This window comes from Palaemon carinicauda, chromosome 6 (assembly GCF_036898095.1).
Source record: "Palaemon carinicauda isolate YSFRI2023 chromosome 6, ASM3689809v2, whole genome shotgun sequence".
Classification (NCBI taxonomy): domain Eukaryota; kingdom Metazoa; phylum Arthropoda; class Malacostraca; order Decapoda; family Palaemonidae; genus Palaemon; species Palaemon carinicauda.
The window spans coordinates 23814691-23834690 of record NC_090730.1 but is presented as its reverse complement, the minus strand read 5'-3'; the positions used below and the strand labels follow the sequence as shown (position 1 = coordinate 23834690).

Here is a 20000-nt window from a genome sequence, read left to right as displayed (position 1 = left end):
CCATCGAAAGGAAAGACGTTGTTTTGGATGCATTGGGATGAAGGAAGATGACATAACAAACATGTCGGGGTAAAGTTTATAATGGCTGCACCGCTGCCATCTTTAGCATTTTTTAATTATCTTCCCACTAAGGAGAAAGTGCTATAACCAGTGACTGGACAGCCCAAGGCTGCTATCTGTCTATACTACCTATCTATTCCACAAATCTTGGATAGGTTTTTCTGGTCGTTGGTTTGAAAGAGGAGCAGTTATGGCTATTCAATTTTGCAGAGACGATCGTATTGTCTGCGCACTATTGGTGACATTATCCATGGACTGGGACATGATGGAGACAGATTTCCATGAAGCTTTTATCGGGACGAATGAGTTTCCTCAGTTGGATGAGGAGGGATAGTTATGCAGAGTGGGCTAAGAATTTAACGTAGTTGACACTCATCCATTTCATATAAGCCAATGAAGAAAAGGGAAGCAATAAGGAAATGGGTTACTTGAAAAATCTTTGTTCATGCCATAGCTACACTTCAGATAGGAAGGGGTTTGTTGGAATACGAAATGGTGAAAAGAAAGAAATTGGAGGATAAAGGCATTGTTGAAGAGAGAGAAAAACTATCTATCATTATGCATATGTAATCACAGGAGTGGTTTGATCTGGTCATGGTAAATAGCTGTTGTTTATTTTTCATAGTTTTTTTATTTATTTTTGCTATAGCAAGAGGTCGTGTTTGTTTAAGGTCAGCACTATTCAATGCATACATATATAAAGAAAATTTACAGTAATTCTTTACTTACGGCATTGTCCACTTGCTGGTGATATTGTCAGTATTGGAAATACTGTGGATACTGTTAAAGCTGTTGAAGGCTGAGTCACAACTGAAAGAAATATATGCTATTGTAAAACTTAAAAAAAATGGGAACATGTAAGTCATGGTTTCCCAGAACTGGAATAAGGTTCCTTAAAACTAGGAGCAAGAAAGTTTGATTGATTCTAGAGAAATGGGAGGAGAAAAATTATTGGATATATAATGTTAAAATGGTAATAATGCTGATACCAATTACTAAAAGCATATAATGTGTGAAATCAGCCAGCTGAATTCAAAATAAAACAGAAAACTTACAATTGCTTTAATGGAAAAATAGCCCTCCAAATAAATGGGACTTGAGGGCCACCTGTCGGTGGAAATGAAAACCTCCTTCCAAACAAATTATTAAAAAAAAAAAAAATGAAAATTATGATACAAGCATCAAATTTGGCACACCTGTTCTCCAACTGAAAATCCAATATGGCGGCCAAATTAGCTGCCTGAAGTTGATGTTTTGCTTAGAAGAATTTTTAGTTGTCTGAGTTGCATGATCTAGATGTAGATTTCAATGTTTTCGAGACTACTAAAGTAGATTTGAATGTTTATAAAGTATATGGGCACATTTTCCAAAAGAATTTATCGTTTATAAAGTAAACTGACACATATGTTTCAAGATATTACTGTTTGTAATCCACACCGACATATTTTTCTCACTAATTTTTTTCATTGCAGATCCGTAGTAAACTGCATTGTCTCAGGGGCTAAACTAGATGAGGGTAGCCTACAGAAGGTCTCTGCGTGTGATGGGGTACGTCAAGCTCCAAAACCTTCAAGTGAATGAAGTAGATGAAATTCTTTGAGGAGTGATTGTCAGACACTACCGAGGCACATTGATGACATCACTGCTGTGAAACTTGCACGAGGTTCAATGTCAGCTAAGTAGGAAATGTATGTTTAAATCATATTACAACAACTTACTAGCATCTCAAATGCTGACTAATGCCAAATCAGTAGGGCAGCCATACCTGAATGGACAGGGCATGCCAGCACGGGAGAGTCGAGCCAGTGATAACGGGGTTTAGTTATCTGGATGGTGTACAGATTGCACAGGACTTATGACACTGGATAAATGAAGGAACCAGGTGTGTGGCACATTGCAAGAACCTAGTTGTATCCCATACAGCAAAGTGACTATCATACATGCACAGGGTAGTAATAGGATAAACCCTCAGCCTTTAATATCATATTGACCATGGATGCTAGATTTACCTCAATCCTCCTTCATTAGCAAGCCAATCCTTTGAAGAAGCATAGTCGATCTTTTCCCACTTGAAAGAAGAATATTTTTGTCTGGAGGAAGCCCTCCTCACTGAAGATATAGCTGATGCAGTCAGCATCACATGGTCAGCACACCATGTAATGCAGAAGTGGAGCCAACTAAGGGTTGAGCCAGAGTCAATTTATACAGTATGTATTGACTCAGGGTTGACCCAGAGTCAATATATTTAGTATGTATTGACTAAGGGTTGAGCCAGAGTCAATATATACAGTATGTATTGACTCAGGGTTGACCCAGAGTCAATATATTCAGTATGTATTGAGTAAGGATTGAGCCAGAGTCAATATATTCAGTATGTATTAACTCAAAGTTGAGCCAGAGTCAATATATTCAGTATGTATTGACTCAGGGTTGACCCAGAGTCAATATATTCAGTATGTATTAACTCAAGGTTGAGCCAGAGTCAATATATTCAGTATATATTGACTCAGTGTTGAGCCAGAGTCAATATATTCAGTATGTATTAACTCAAGGTTGAGCCAGAGTCAATATATTCAGTATGTATAGACTCAGGGTTGAACCAGAGTCAATATATTCAGTATGTATTGAGTAAGGATTGAGCCAGAGTCAATATATATATATATATATATATATATATATATATATATATATATATATATATATATATATATATATATAAATATAGTATGAATTGACTTAGGGTTGAGCCAGAGTCAGTATATTCAGTATGTATTGACACAGGGTTGAACCAGAGTCAATATATACAGTATGTATTGACTAAGAGTTGAGCCAGAGTCAATATATACAGTATGTATTGACTCAGTGTTGAGCCAGAGTCAATATATTCAGTATGTATTAACTCAAGGTTGAGCCAGAGTCAATATTTACAGTATGTATTGACTGAGTTGAGCCAGAGTCAATATATACAGTATGTATTGACTCAGAGTTGAGCCATGAACTCTCGTTCTCGGAAGAATTTCAGTGAGACCAGAGCGAGACAATGCGAGACTTGAGCAGCATCGGTAGACCTGGAGGACTGTTGTCACTGTAGGAATGCTGTCAAGTTTAGTTTCGATATAGTTCAATAGGGTCATAAATGTCATGCAAAGTTTATTGAAGAATCTTATATTCAAAGTCAATAGTGATAGTCTAAGAAATGCTTCTCGGTTTTGATTTTGAGGACATATTTTAAAGTAGCTGCATTCTATTTTGCTGTTAATTTTAGCAGGCATTGATTTTGTCAGATAACTAGTCGAATTTTTATTACAGGAAATATTTCTCTTGATATTTTCATTGATTATAACAGAATATATGAATTAAACTGGTGCTAGATTGAAAAAGGCTGTGGTGGCCAATGCAGTAATGTCCCTGATTGGTGTTCGAGTCCCGCTCAAACTCGTTAGTTCATTTTGTCGTTGACCTCTCCATCCATGTGAGCAAAGAATGGGGGAGGGGTTTTGGGGAGCCTTAAGATCTAGCTGCTGAGTCATCAGCAACCTTTGCCTGGCCCTCCTTGGTCCTAGCTTGGGTGGAGAGGGGCCTTGCTCAGTTTCTAGGGCATTGTCTTGCTTGTTAGGGTAATGCTACTATCCCTTGTCTCTGCTATTGATGGCAACAGATCTGATAATGAAATCGAAATACAAAATGATAACGAATGAACTGAATACATGAAAGAAGCAGAATCAGAATTTGGTAATATTTAACTCTACATCAGAACGATCATAATTTTAAAACAATCTCATATGATACAATGATAAAATTACCATCATCTCAATACACTAGACACTTGTAAACATTTAAGAGTATTGCTAAATAGTACAAATAAGAATTTTAAAGTATAACTTAAACGTCCCTAATGGAAAATCCAGCCTTTTGACAGGTCAGACTTATGACGTAAAAGTTATTCATCAATGGTAATCTTATTCATAAATCATATTCATTAATGGCATTGATGTGAGGTCCACTCACAGGACTTTTAACTTATGTAATATATACGAGTACGTTGGTCAAAAATAGTGTGTGTATATATATATATATATATATATATATATATATATATATATATATATATATATATATATATATATATATATATATACATATACATTTTCCACAGAATATCAATATGGATAGCTAACATTTTAGTACCTGCTTATTACTTTAGATATAATATGTGAAATAATATTGCTGAACAATTTTAGAGCCTGCCGTTCTGTACAGGCCGTTCTATTGTCATCATATTTCTTAAAGGAAAGGTTCACATAGAGAGCATATTCTCTTTCTATGGGGACTTGTACATACATATGGACTTTTAAAGTTTTCAGTTGTATATAGTTAGAACTGAGTCAAGTTGGCTTTCCATGACACAAGAAAAAGCTTACCGGAAAACACATAATACATACTTTCTACCCTTCAGGAAATAAAGTGGTCCGGAAGTCCCTTAAATTTGCCAAATTGAAATGCTATAAAATAAGTTTAATTTGTTTGTAGTAAGACCAATTTCATCTTTGATTAGGCCGAATTTTAGTACCTCGATCTCTCCTTTTCCCTCCGTGTTTGCATCTAAAGCGCACTTAGCGATACACAAACTGATCTTACTCCTATGATGACATAGTTAATGTTGATGGGCACCACAGTGAGTAGGCCTATAGGGATGTGATATTTGGTGTTCCTCAGGGTAGTGTTCATGGTTCATTACTTTTCATACTATATACACATAACATGTGGTTTGGCCTAGAAAACAAGCTCATTGCTTATGCAGATGATGCTACTCTCTTTGCATCAATTTCATCTCCTGAATGTAGATCTGCGGTTGCTGAATCCCTTAATAGAGATCCAGCTAAAGTTAGCGCATGATGCAAATTACGGGGTTTGAAGTTGAATCCTAACAAAACTCAATGTATGTTTGTAAGTAGGTCAACAACAGTGGCTCCTCAGCATCGATAATGTTTCTTTAATTCTGTATGACTCTTTTAAAATTTTAAATGTGATTCTTGATAGCAAATTTACTTCTAAGAAACGCCTTCGGTCTATCTCTTCTTCCATTGCACAAAAAAATTGGCTTATTGAGAAAGTCTTTTAAGATTTTCGGTGATCAATCTAATTACAAAAAGTGTTTTAATTCTTTCATTCTAACTTGTTTCGATTATTTTTCTCCTGTCTGGTTTTCATTCGCTGATTCTCATCATAATTTGTTGGACATGAACTTACGGTCTATTAAGTTTCTTATTCTTGATCCAGATATTAATCTGTGGCAGCATCGTTCAGATAAGATTTTTCATGGTTCTGACCATTCCTTACATTCAGATAATCCCAGACAGTACCATCTTGTTTGTAATACTAGGTATGCAGTTAATTCTAATAGTCAGGCCTTCTCCATCATGAGGCTCAACAGTACACAGTATTCTAGAAGTTTCATTTCAGCTGTGACCAAGTTGTAGAATGATCTTCCTTATCTGGTAGTTGAATCAGTGGAACTTCATATATAATTTATGTATGAAAGATATGATCCATTTTAATGTTGTTATTGTTTTTAAGATATTGTATTCTAATTGTCCATTGCTTCTCTTGTAGTTTATATCCTTTTTTCCTTCCCTCACTTGGCTATTTATCCCTGTTGGAGCCCTTGAGCTTATAGCATCCTACTTTTCCAACAAAGGTTGTAACCTAGCTAGTAATAATAATTGCTATAAGTAACCAAATTTTCCTCATATTTACAAAAGGAAATATAAGATTAATACTAATTGACACCTTGAGAACAAGGCTTGTCCAGAACAAAAATGAAAATTACGTAACCTTTTCTACATAATGTAAAATAAAATTTTACTAAAAGTGATTTCTTCACCAACGGTTCTTTCTTTCAGTAGGATCAGATATTACTAAAATGAATAATACTTATATCTATATATACACCGACCCACACTCACGCACACACAAGTGGTTCTGGGTAGCACCAACTATGTTTGACAGGTGACTGACAGGACGTTGGAGTGATTTTAATTTGTCACTGCGACACCGCCAGTTGATGTCTGGTTAGACCATGCCCACAATTACTACTTCTCCGATACGTTCATTACTTCAAATACATTACTATCGCAGCTAATAGTCAAATTTCTAAGATATTTTGATAAAAAATATAGCATTAATACTTCAAAAGAATACTTAGTGTATTGCATCTTTTATTGGTCAAGTTCCAAAATATTTTTAATAAATTATCATTTTCATCATTATCCCATAAATATGTGTTAGTATTAGTAACTATTTACACAGGGGGAATCTCCCTTCTCCAAAAACTGTTGAATATGTCAGGGCCTGAGGACCCAATAATCCTGTAGTGAAGTGTCTGGTTATCCTGAATCCTTAGACTGACAATATGTAAGATCAACCAATACCTCGTTATTAAGGTCATGGGTTGTGTCATTTTGGGCTTAAACAAACTTAAATACAAGGATTTAAATTGAAGGTTTTACATTAAAAGAAAGAGAAGCTGGTGTTCCCAATACATAATAGCATTGGCCACTTTGTGAAGTGTGTAGAGGAGGTTGAAGAACACTTCCATCTAGGAAAGACAGAATTGTAAAAACTCCCAACCCCCTAAATTGGAGACGTGTATATTCCTAAGGATATTTGCATAGCAACGTTTGACCCATTTTAGAAGGAAAACTAGACTTTCAATGGAGTAAATATCTCATTAAAATCAACAAAAGATTAACTGCACTGTAAACACTGAAGATATTCTTATAGGTAGGCAGTGACTCTCAGCTGCTCTTCCAAAGATCCATAGACTCATATATGTGATGATGTGGGGTCAAATTCCACTCTACTGTAGGAGTTTCTTGTAAAGCTTCCACATGTCAGGGTACATTGCAGAAGGGAGATTTAAAAGAGGAAAAATCCTAAAATTCTAGATCACAGTACTGTACTTTCCCTGATAGTAAGGACCAGGCTAATAAATATTGTAAAAGAGCAGAATATGTAATATATAAATAAAAGGATTGCTTACAATTCGAATCGTAAGTCACTAAAATACTTTTAATTGATAAATCCATCAAACTTGGAGAATGGGAAATAGGAAAGGAATTATATGAGAATGCATTTCATCAAGTGTTCACTAATGAGCAAAAGGAAAAGGTGACAATGACAATTCTTGGGTTGCCAGAAAATCTATCTACTTGGATCAATCAGAAAGACTCAGTATTGGTCTTAAGAAATTGAATTTAGAATGACAATAAGATTTTTCTATGGTGTCAGCTGATCATGGTGATACAAGCATGTGTAAGTCTGAGGGAATTGTAACAACAATGATAAAGTGTTATTGCGTAATTCAAAGAGATATGATGATCTTTTTTTTTAATAAGTGTCATTATTCATAACAATGAACTGCTATCACATAACATTTGAGTCCTCTACATGATTTCAAAGCCTCTAGGAACTCTTCCTTAGCGATGACTGCTGCTTTGGCAGTCAACGACATGACTGGACTGGCTATAAGGTAAGACGCCAGTCACTAGCACACATTCTCCAGTGTCCAAAGTCTGGAGAAATTAAACAGAGATGTTACGGGAATTGAGTTTATTCCTCCAATCGTGTAAGTACAGTATTAAATGCAATAGATGACGGGATAAGATGATTGGTAAACTGAGTATCACTTAGTGAGATGGGATGACATCTACCCTATTTGTGTAAGCACAAGCAGAAGTAATACCATAAAAACTAATATAAATTACACTGCAATGGCTAAAAACCACAATGAGTAGGGAGCACCTTGCAGATTACTTAGTTTAGCTGAATCCACAAGAGTGGCCGTAAGACCCAAAGACCAACATGTTCCATGAACGGTAACAAACCACAGGAAAGACGGAAAAAATTGAAATTGAGATTCTATTAACCTTCTTGTAACATCTTGCAGATTTCCTTTTTATCATCACATGTTCTTCTTGTTGCTTTTTATATGGAAGAAGCAGTTAGGTTCTTACAAAGCCTCTGGGTCTTATTAGGAAAGATATTATTAACAAGTAATTTTTGTGAGAATAGGGTCACATAATAAACACTTCCTATTGCTTGTCCTCTGACCTGAGTTTTATAATCCAATCCAGACATGTGTAAACTTAATGCAAATAAGAAAAGGCTTCCTTGAAGGGCAAAAGAAAAAAAAAAATAAAGGTAAAATTTACCAATACATATGGTCACATATGTTTCCCTTAAATGTCAGGCTATAAGTAATACATTTGCCTTAATTCCCTTTCTAAAAGCAAAGAAATGAAATTACATTAAAATTATTATTCGTATGAACTATAGAAAGGATTGACTGCCAAGCAAAATACAGGAACAAATATAGAAATTGTTCTCAAATGAGAGGGAAGATAAAAGGAAGAGAATGACAAAGTTTTAAGCAACTGGCGTTCAATGTCTCTTCAACCGAGTAATGAGGTGAAAAGAGAAGGAGAGAGGAAAAGACGGGACCCACTTACTGTAGATAGGTCAGTCAGACAAAATCAGCACGAATTCCCCGTGACGTCACATGGGCCAGAGGATCACTGGAAGCGAGCGATGAGAGGCTTATCCCCGTTCTTTATTTTCAGCATAATATTCAGTCATGATTAATTCAGTAAATTTTTTATATACTATTATATATCATTCGACATTCTATTGTAAATTACACTGAAAGGGATCAAATAATTTTGGCTTTTATCACCAGAAAGATTGAAAATATTGATTAATTGAATAATCACTTACTGTAGTAGAACTTCAAGAAAGCAAAATTATTACATATAGATAAGACTTCTTATAAAAGGAAGGCGGTCTTGGGAAAAGAAAAAAGCCATTTGTCAGTCCATAAGGGAGAGGTATCTTGGATTCAAGTTATTACAAAGTGTTTAGGTTTTACTTATTTAACTTACAAGAAAAGATAAAGAACCGTTTATAAGAAAAACAGTAATAACCCATAATAAGAACTTTGTAGCATCAAAATGAACTAGATTCTATAAATAGAAATTTGAGGAAAGTTCAAACTTGTTACATATATTACTTATTAAGTATCATTTTGAAGCAGCTCAAGTCTTTGTATGTTTAACATTAGATAGAGTATTTGTTTTCCCTTTAAGATGGACTCAGGCCATTAATTTTAATATCTTCTTAAAGAAAACTCTTCCTCAAAATATAGAAATCTTTTGCTGAAAGTTTAACAAAGTCCCTCAGTCTCAGTGAGACTTTTGAGGCTGAGATCCCAAGGGTCACCAGATTAGAAATCAGTATTGTTATTGTAATAAGGATAAATAATAAAACTTTCAAATGCCAAAAAATTTAATTTACCACAATTGTTCAAAAAGAGGAATGAATTAACAACAAATTATATAAAAAAATGGTAATTCCATAAATACCAATATATCTAATTTACCACAATTGTCCAAAAAGAGGAATGAATTAATAACAAATTATAAAGAAAAAATGGTAATTCCATGATCAGAAAATTAAAATAATGCCTGATTGTCTTGACGTAATCTCATTAATGTCTGATGTTGTCTATTCGGTGTCCTCTATGGCCTTGGGCAAGTTTGAGAACCTGCGATGTTTGTAGATATCCAAGAGAGATAGTCTGAAAAAAAAAATATCACATTTGCAAAATCAATTTCATCATAAGATTCGCAAATACAACTTTAAATAGATCAAAGCTTAATATTGATTACGGTGGTTGTTCATTTTTTCAGTCTCTTGTTCATAATGTCATTGGCCCAAATATCGTTTTTAATCCTTATTTATCTATCTATTTTTCTATTACCATAATCTTTGACATCTTGTTTCACCTCATTGGCAAAATCACTAGTTTTGAAACTCCCTTTGGTAACATGAATCTATTGACATGATAAGTTCCTAATAGCTTCTTTGACTTGTGGGTTCACTTGTCAATGCTTATCAATATTCATGATAATCATTCTAATATTAAAGTTATTAAACCTAATCATCCTTTTGTTTGATCTTGAAACCTTATTGTAAGTTCAATTGACAATGGACTCTTTGCCTTTACTTGTACTTGACTGACAGTTAATATAGGAACTTGCTCACTGGTTTTATGTTTTGAAAGGTTTAGATTACCATAAGTCACATGTTTATTTAATCTTTAAATTTGTGCTGTTCTCTTAATGACATTTTCATTTGCTGACGAAATTTTCCTTCTTTTTCATTGTCTGTCAATTTGATATTTATCTCCCTTTACTTATGATTTTTTTCCATTTGTTTAGTTGGAAACAATTTAACCATTCTGTTTTCGTGTCAACCTTTATACTGGACATTGAAAACTTTTCTTATGGAAGTCATTCAAACAAAATTTCTTGGTATTTCACTTACTGCCTACTCTGGCGTACACTCCAGGGCTGTTTGCATCGGCGCAGCCATAGCCCCAAGAGACCACTCCAATCACCACCATGAATGTTTGAGCTGTGTTACCTGCAGTCACCATTGGACCACCGGAGTCACCCTGAAAATGGAAAAGTCAGTTTTGACTCTACTGAAACAAGTTATGTTTGAGTTTGTGATATTTTCTAGTTTACAAGAGAGACTATCGTCACAGATAGTATGAAAGCTGTAAGGTGTTGGTAAGTTCTGATAAAACAATTAACTTTCTCCTCATTCCTCCATCTATCGCTGTGTCTGTTATTGCCAATACTTTCTCTACACTCCTAAAGTAGTCTGCAGCTGTTTGTAATTTATGAATAAATTTCACTGTCCTTATGACCTTTTGTCTAAAGAATTAAAAGCATTTTCAACTGGAAACATTGAAGTCACACAAGTTCTTTAGCATGTCTTTAAACATGGTATTCAAAATATGTAGATACTAATCCAGCTTAATTATATAATGTAATTCTATCGTTGTGACTCAACAAACCTGACAAGAATCTTTTCCTCCGGCATCCAATCCAGCACAGATCATGTTACTTGTGATACCACTTAAAAACTGTTGACACCTTGAGTTGGTCATTGTTGGAACATCCACTTCATAAAGTACATTAGGTTGACTACCACCTGTAAAGTAAAAGGGTTATATACACAATACTGCACTTGTAAGAAAAAATGGAGATAAAAAAAATAGTCAGAGGCACTTTGTCCCAACATATTTATTATTTCTTATATACTGGATAATGAAATTTTCAACAATCAATAAATAGGTTGGCCAAATCAATCTGCCATTTCAGGGTAACGGTGGCTCAGTGATATCGTTGATTACTCCCTCACACTTTGTGTGTCCTGAGTTCAAGTCACGACAGATGACCACTGGACTACGATGTTCCTTTGTTTGTGGAAGGATTGAAACCTACAGGTCTGCTTCATGAGATATCAACAGACATTGCCTTGATTCTCAAGGTCTTATATGACTAGAAAGTTCCATGGGTGACTTAGTTGTATAGTTCTTCAAAGTTGTCCTTCCTCAAAGTTTCAAAGAGATTATCTCAGTCTCATTATATCCGCTTGGTTTATTGCTCTCCTATTTTTGGGTGATCAATCTTCCATCGCTTCACTTAGTAGGAATGAATCAACTGCATTTCTTTGGTCCGTGACTATTCCTTACCTCTTCTCTTGGTTGTGCTCAAAGAAATTCTGCTACTCATTTTCTATGAGTATAATATTTGCCTTCATTCTGCGATGCTGTCCTATCATATAGACTGGTAACACTTTTCACATATCTCAACAACTTTATTCTCTAGAGATAAAAGATCTCAATTAAAGGTTCTGTGACTGGTTTGTCCCACCAGTGCCAAGCTCTGATATTCTCTTGCTACTTTTGTTTGTCCTGAGTCATATAACGTTCCATCTTTTAAGAGACGGTTATTATTTTTTAGAGATTGAGCCTTACTCCTGCTTCTCTTCCTTATGATTCTGTTTTTCCCGCCTGAGTCTCTTTATAAAGATCTTAGCAAAACTTTAGAAGTAATAATAACAACCTAATCTTACTTCGGCATGATTTTTAAATGCAAGATAGAATAAAAGTCTAACGCACAGAAAAATTCAAGGATTCTTCACAATTTTTGTTTCAAGCATTACTACATTTGGAAACGAAAAAGTTTATTCCGTTTATACCTAAAGGCTGAAATCGTGTAGTTCCTGGAATCAATTTCTTGAAGGAATAAATATAAAATAAGAAAACTCCGTGAATAGACTGTACTGAAGGTGCATGTGCAGAATGTGATCTGCACCAAAATATTTCTCTGCTAAGATAATTGAATGGTCTTTACTGCTTGAGTTGAACAGTGATTTCAAATAAGTTGAAACTTATTACAAGCGTACAAACCTGACTGTAATGTTCCCCAGCCAGTAACTGTAGCAGTCACATCACTATAGGCATTGCCTGCATCTGGAAGACACACAGGGGCAATCTTGTTGTCAGAAGGGAAGGTGAGCGGAGAGGACAGCTTGATCAACGCCATATCGTTGTCAAGAGTGTTTCTGTCGTAACTTGGGTGCATGATGATCTGTAACGAGATTGATTGATTAAACTTATTTTCCATATCCTATTTTCTTAGATTTTGAAAGATTTCTATCATTGTAAAACCAGTATTTTGAAATTAGGAAAGTTGTACTGTATTCGTTTCAAATTTACTCTTCTTTCAGGGATAACATAATAGATTTATAGCAATACATCTAGAAAGATTTCCTGTTTAAGAAAAGTGTATAGCAAATAGAAGAGCCTTAACTAATTTCATGACTTCTGTTAAAGAGAATTTCTAATAAAATGTTTTGCCAGAACTATCAAGAGGTTTACCGACTTACCCTTGAGGCTTGGATCTTTTGTCTAACCGTCGTTTCAGTTAATGTGGTATAGTCGTGTTCTCCAACGACTACATAGACGTTTGATGCACTGGATCTGGAAAGGGAATTGGAACGTTGTTAGTAAATACAGTAATTTCTGCTTGAAAAGGTCAGTATTGCAATCATAAGAAGAAACGTTTTTAATGGGGAAATAGTACTACGTTTTACATTCTTTTTAATTTCTTATAATCTCATTGAAAAAGTTTTTATGCATTGTTTGATATTTGCAAAAACAGTTATTAGTCAATGTAATTCCCTCTTCAGCAACAAAATAAGGCACCAAACTTGCAAAATTAAATTTAGTCAATATATCCCCACGACAATTCTTACGCTGCTTCGCAAAGTCATGAATAAGATATTGCCTGAACTTTTAAATCTTTTTTTCATAGAGTTTTAAAACGTTTTTTTTTTTTTTTTGTACACTTTATGAGAATATTTTGAGATTGGTTGAAATCCAAAGCAATTGATGAGGTGTTAATACTGTGATTAATTTTCAAGTCAAGTTACCAGATATGATCTGAAACACGTTCATAAATAGTCAATCTTCACAGATGAAATGAGATAGCATTAGCCCTACCCCAATGGTAGTCCTCTTACCCGTCGACACAATGAGATGCTGTCAGGATCCACTCGTTGGAGATGATAGAACCGCCACAATATGGTCTGCTAGATGTAGCTGACGTCAACCCAACTTGCCAAGGGTATTCGTGCACTGTTGTCGGTTGGCCTCCAACAATCCTGGTCACTGGGTTTCGTCGGCCACACACTGCAAAAGAGAATTAGATGCTTCAGTGTCTCAAGTATTCACTGTTTGCTTGTTTATGTTATAAGACTGAACTTGTGGTAGATTAGGTGGTTTCTAAAATTAGGATAAATTATATAATTTTTCTATATCATTCAGTCTACTGATTCCGTTAGATTGTTTTTGATAAATATGCATTTTTTCATTTGGTTTTCTATAATTAGCCTTAATATATATACAGTATATATATATATATATATATATATATATATATATATATATATATATATATATATTGCAGATAACCTTACAATTGTGTAAAGATTCTATTGTTCATTGTTATACCGTTTATATTACCATTAGGTAATGGTTAGTTATAATAAAATTTGATATTTTATAGTCGCCACAGAGATTTCGGGTGAAATAAGCTCCACCCCTTGATGACATCATATCCAATCATGTTGCCTCCTGTATTAGCAGTGGTCACAGTGGTTATAAGTTAGTATAGCTACTAACATGGGAGACAACCTTATTGGCTATTACGTCATCAGGGGGTGGGGCTTATTTTGCCCGGAATCTGTACAGAGACTTATAGTTAAGGAATAAAAATAACGTTGAGACCATAGGCAGATATAATTTTATTCTAAGAATTTATATGTAAGAGGTTATCGTTCAGCTTTATTCTTTAAATGTTCTGTTATCTGAACAATTATTATCAATATACGAAATACCTCGAATTCTTTATTAGCAGCAGTAGCTCACTCTCGCATGAGTTACATAGAAGTACTGATTGCAGCAAAGACTCCTGTATTTCTTATAATATTACGATCGCTGAGCAATCCTTTATCATGTATGATAATTGATTCATGTTGTTTTGCCTACGGAAAAATCTAAGGTTTTAAATAAGAGGAAGAAGAGCAATACATATAGGTTTTCATTTGTTTACGTAAGAAGAAAATATTTGGAGAAATTCAACAACTCTTATGAAGATAAGAAAAAAACAACTTTGATATAGAATCTAGACAGGAATTAGACTTTAGTAATCCTTAAGAGATTAAACCCTTCCAAGATGCACAGGAATATGACAGAAAAGCTGAAAAGTAGTTTGGCTTGTCTTAAAAAAAGAACTGTTATTTTCCCTCCACTAAACATTCGAAAATAGAAAATTTAACTCAGATAAGAGGATAATCGACTTTAAACTTAAGATTCATTACTTGAAGTAGAATCTTTCATTTGAATTCGCTACGGTACTGGATTGTTTGTCCAGTTTCATGTGCAAGCCTCCTTTGCTTGCATGCAGTTCATCAACACTGCTTGCCTTGGTTGAGGGATACTTAGAAGCTGAGGAGCGTCCCTCGAAAGGGAATGTGTAGTTTTGGATGCATTAGGATGAAGGTAGATGACGATACCAAATCTGTTTTGGTAGAATTTATAATGGCTGTACTGTTGCCATCTTCAGCAGTGTTTAATTATCTTCCCACTATGGAGAGGGCAATGCTGAATGGGGGATTGGATAGCCCAAGGCTGATACCCATCAACCACAAAGATCGCAGCTAAGTTTTTTTTTTTTTTTTTTTTTTTTTTTCTGTGGAGAAAACTTGATGTACATTTGTCAAGTAAAAAGCTCGTCAGCGTTATTCAATGCATACACATACAAAGGAAATTTGACAGTAACTTTGTACTTACGGCATTGTCCACTTGGTGGTGGTGTTGGTGCTGCTGTTGTTGTTGTTATTGCAGCTGCTGCTGTTGTTGTAGCTGCTGTTGAAGACGAAGTCGAAATTCCTGTTACATCTGAAACAAATATATGCTACTGTAACGCTTAAAGAAACCGGGAACACGCAAGTAAGTCGAGGTTTCTCAGGACGGGAATCAGGTTTCTAAAACTAGGAACGAGAAAGTCAGATTGATTCCAGAGAAATGGGAAGAGGGAGAATATTGACGAATATAAGAAGGAAGGAAACTTTGGATATCTAGTGTTAAAATGGCAATAATGATGACACTAATTGTTGAATGTATAAAATGTGAAAAAATTAGCCAGCTGAATGAAAAATAAAACATGATCTACACGAACTTGAGGGCCACCTGTCGGTGAAGATGAGAACCTCTATAAGACGAGTTGTTTACCTGAACCTGAGGCTGTGACTGTGCAGGAGAAACCGTAGTATCTTCTCCATCTCGATCTAAACTTGACCTGCATCATGTTGTTTCCACTCGTTTCAGTAAAAGGTGATTGAGTTCTGCAGTACCTGTAAAAAAATAGACTTTTGGGTGTACATTTGATAACTAAGATTTGTTTTGAAGTGTGGAATCTCTCTCTCTCTCTCTCTCTCTCTCTCTCTCTCTCTCTCTCTCTCTCTCTCTCTCTCTCTCTTTCTTAACTATTCTACTTTTTCACTGAAAAATTATGAGAACATTACCCTTTTCCCGTGCCATTTTCTAAAATTTCTTCTCTAAATAATAAATATCTGCAACCAATTTAATATTTTCCTCTTCATTTAGATACTTAATTCAAATAATGAAAAGTTTTTCAACGATAATAAACACAATAAAATATTCCCTTCTTTCTTTAAAACTCAAAGATGATAGTAATTATCGTTATTCCACAACTTGAATTTACATTGACGACTCACAAGTGATACTTTATCATCTACTTTTCATAACATTAGCTGCTAAATGTGACACGGTATGTTAATCTTTCTGACACTTGTTGAGTCTCTTCTATTTCATGCAGGTGCATACAGGCTCTGTTGCTTGCCAGATACTTGGCCATGAAAATGAGATTAGGATAGACCAATAATGAAAGGGGTTCCGGCTCTATTTTGCTCTTGAAAATTCTTACCGCTACGCAATGATATTTCAAGCATTCTAAGATCCACTTTCCATCAAGCAACTTGAAGGAATTTATCTTTGTAATTGCGCTCAATTAGAATATTTGGTGATTAATATTTCTAAGGAATCACTCCTACACCACACACGGATTATTTTGTATGGTACATCTGACCATCAAGATACAGTGTTAATTTCCCTGTAAGCTTTAGATCCCACCGGCAGTTGTGAATCCTACTGTAACATACGACAGAGTCAAACAAACATCTTCAGTTAGAAGATGAAGGTCACAATCAAAGTTGGTACTAAAATTTCAAACTTGATCGTCATCTTTAACTTTGTTAGTTATAACCAAATGTATCTCACCTTTCGTAGAGACCATCTCCGGTGATTAGGACGGAAGAATAACGGCATCCTCTCAACCTAAAATCATCGCAAGTAATCGATATGGTTGAGTCAACAGACGAACCCTGCAAAGGATAATGCTGATGAAGAGAGGAAATGGGTAGACGAAGATTATATTACTGAAAATTATGAAGGAATGGTAGAATAACTACCCATTGTCAACATGGCTGTGGCAAGACACAAGATATGACTGAAATGATAATTATAAAATAGTTTTGAGGTGGCTGGGTAAATAGAGACTTTTGGAAGTGCGTTTCATACTTTTCATTTAAGGAGACGAGAGATAAAGAGATAACAGTTTACAGTTGATGATTTCAATATGTTTATGGAAAGAACTGTATTTATGGCTGAACGAATAGTCAGCCCTCGATATTCGGTGTTCGGCCATTCGCGATACTAAGAACTCTATAACCTACTAGATACAAATGAAGAAAATACTGTTTTTTTTTTTTTTTTTTTAACTCACCTCGAAGGTCCATAGGCAGCGACTGAACAAAGGATACCAATTTGGGTAATTCTTAGACTGGATGGTAACGGTCTCGCCAGGTGCCAGGACATGACTGCCACATGGAAGGGAGCTTGCTGAGTTGGGGGCAGAAGAATGATAAATGTGAGAGCGTGAATATGGAACCAAAATCTGTTTCCAAAGAACTCTCCCCGATGGAAAAACTAACTTATTTTTATTACTGGATATGAATATATGGATGATATGAAGAAAAAAAATTAGTGAACGGTTTTCAAGAGACCTAACCCAAGTTTAATTACTTCTCAGTAAATGATGAAAGTTTAAGCAGATCTTTTATGCTTTCTTTAAAATATCTAATAAAGATATCCAAATGGGATTTATATTAACTTATAACCATACAGATATAAATTCCTGGCAAACTAAAAAGCTCTAATTTTGAGTGTTAATATTTTCCCAACTATAATAAAAGTTTTGCTTAACAAAAGAAGATGATCTTGAGAGTACCTTGTCTGTCGCTACCTGACATCTGCCTCAGCTCATCGAAGACGCGTTTCATCTCGCCCAGTCTGGGCTCCTTGTGGGGAGTTCTGGTGAGGGGGAGGGAGATGAAGAGGGGAATTGAATCGATAGAAAGAAAGAAAACAAATATACGAGAAAGGTAAATGGTGATGTGATTGTAAAACAGTGTAGATACATTTGTATAATATGATTGTGTAGGATTTTTATATTACGGATATGAGTTGGAAGAAAAAAATATTTATGTCAGTGACATAAAGTCTTCAGAAAATAATTAGACCACTAATATTTTACTGAATCACCAAGAACCAGGCAAAGGTTTTCCATATGATTTCCTTTCTTGTCAAAAATAATGTCGAAATGATATTCATTATAGACAAGAGAGTTTCAAGCGATAAAAACAAATGAAGCAAAAGGTTAGTCAAATACTTTCCAACTGGTTAAAAGTCTCATGACATTTCAATCACAATTCTCAAGGTCATTATGTCATTAAATTGGATGAAGAAGAAACTCGACTTACGTTCCGTTCCAAGCGGGAACAGCATTCACACCCCAAACACTCTGAAGAAGAAATGGAATGGAGAAAGGAATGTAAAAAATGTAACTATATCAGTTATATTATTTGTAATATATATCAGGGTTGGGGGGGGGGGAGGGTCTTGATAACTAGACTACATATTGAAGCAACGCTTTCCTTTCTTAGGGGTTTAAATACTTCTTTTCCTCCCAAACCAATATTTTCTTTTTGGGAGGAAGTTGTTTACAAAGGAATTGCAATTAAATGGCATAAATCCATCAGATATGAGATGAAAAAAGAGTGACATAGTCTCTTGTATTCTTTGACTTTTAGGAACCTAATAAGTCTATGTTAGCTTTTACATCTTTACAAATATTCATATATGATATGAAATGAAATAAATGAGCTTTATATAAACAAGGAAGACCTGACTTCATACTCCCTCAATATTCTTTATTTAGCAATGATATAAGGGAACGAGTCTTAAACAATACTAAAAACGAAAATTCCCTAAAGTTATTTACTAAAAATGAATCCAGTTTGCAATTATATTCTTGGAGTAAACTAACCGCGTTAAATCGTATTCAATTGAACAATATTTAATAACAGTTGCTAGTCCACTCCAGTTCTGCCTACTCTGAGGAAGCTAAGTGACGCCTACTAACGTTTTCAGAGGCCGTGTAATAGTTTTTATTTTTTTTTTAAATAACTCCTAAAATAACTGATGGATATCCATGATATCAAAGCAGGGAGCGCTTCATACAATGGCCTAATTTTGGGAAATACTATGCATTGCCAATTACGTTTCATTAACTTTTTTTACTTGAGAAAATGAGGCTAAAGCCAGTCTTAGCCACCCACACATTCGCAAAAGTGATGACGTCCCTCAGTGACGTTGTTATAACGTTTCTTCCCCTGTACCTCCCATCCCCTGAATTGGTAAACGCCTGTTTAACTCCATAGATAATTGTCATATGACCTACCCCAAGCAATACGAAATTCTTTGTCAGTAAAAGTTCAGCATACCTGGTAATGGGATTCGTGACTTTAGGCTTTAGCTAAACACAAGATCAATCTTTTATATTATCTTACCCACTAACTTACATTGAAGATCAAGAATAAGACTTATGACAGAAGACGAAAGAAGCCATGCTAACCCTACACTTCGCACTTCAAGCGAGTGTTGGTAAAGCAATAGAAATATAGTTTTCTTTAGGTTAAGCCGTAGGACTCATTCTTCCATACAACACAGGTTATCAGGAAGGAAATGACATTGTTTGATATAATTTATCATATCAATTTCACCAGAGAGAGTAGCTTGAATTCCCTAGAAGGTAGATTTCTAAAAGATGTTTCATATAAGGGCATTGACATCGGCCATTTGATAAATTTTGAAATCACACACACACACACACACACACACACACACACACACACACACATATATATATATATATATATATATATATATATATATATGTGTGTGTGTGTGTGTGTGTGTGTGTGTTCATACATACATAAGATTTATTATATTTCAACCTATAGTTTCATATATCTATTTACGTTATAGGTAGGCTACCAGTACCTATTTTTGTTACTTAAAAGGTATGTGACAAATATAATTG

At 34.8% G+C, this 20000-nt stretch overlaps 1 protein-coding gene across 1 annotated transcript in view; it reads right to left on the bottom strand.

Moving 5' to 3' along the window:
* LOC137642911 (ovochymase-like) overlaps positions 1–20000 on the bottom strand; it is a 90697-nt gene that overhangs the window by 31954 nt on the left and 38743 nt on the right. Inside the window, exons 16-29 of the mRNA XM_068375776.1 lie at positions 18379–18419; positions 17847–17929; positions 17343–17458; positions 16838–16941; positions 15770–15891; positions 15329–15436; positions 13498–13666; positions 12862–12955; positions 12383–12563; positions 10982–11118; positions 10444–10573; positions 9643–9694; positions 3041–3156; positions 790–870 (exon numbers count right to left, since the gene is read on the bottom strand). Coding sequence (XP_068231877.1) covers positions 790–870; positions 3041–3156; positions 9643–9694; positions 10444–10573; positions 10982–11118; positions 12383–12563; positions 12862–12955; positions 13498–13666; positions 15329–15436; positions 15770–15891; positions 16838–16941; positions 17343–17458; positions 17847–17929; positions 18379–18419 — 1534 coding nt within the window. The remainder of the gene's footprint in view (positions 1–789; positions 871–3040; positions 3157–9642; positions 9695–10443; positions 10574–10981; positions 11119–12382; positions 12564–12861; positions 12956–13497; positions 13667–15328; positions 15437–15769; positions 15892–16837; positions 16942–17342; positions 17459–17846; positions 17930–18378; positions 18420–20000) is intronic.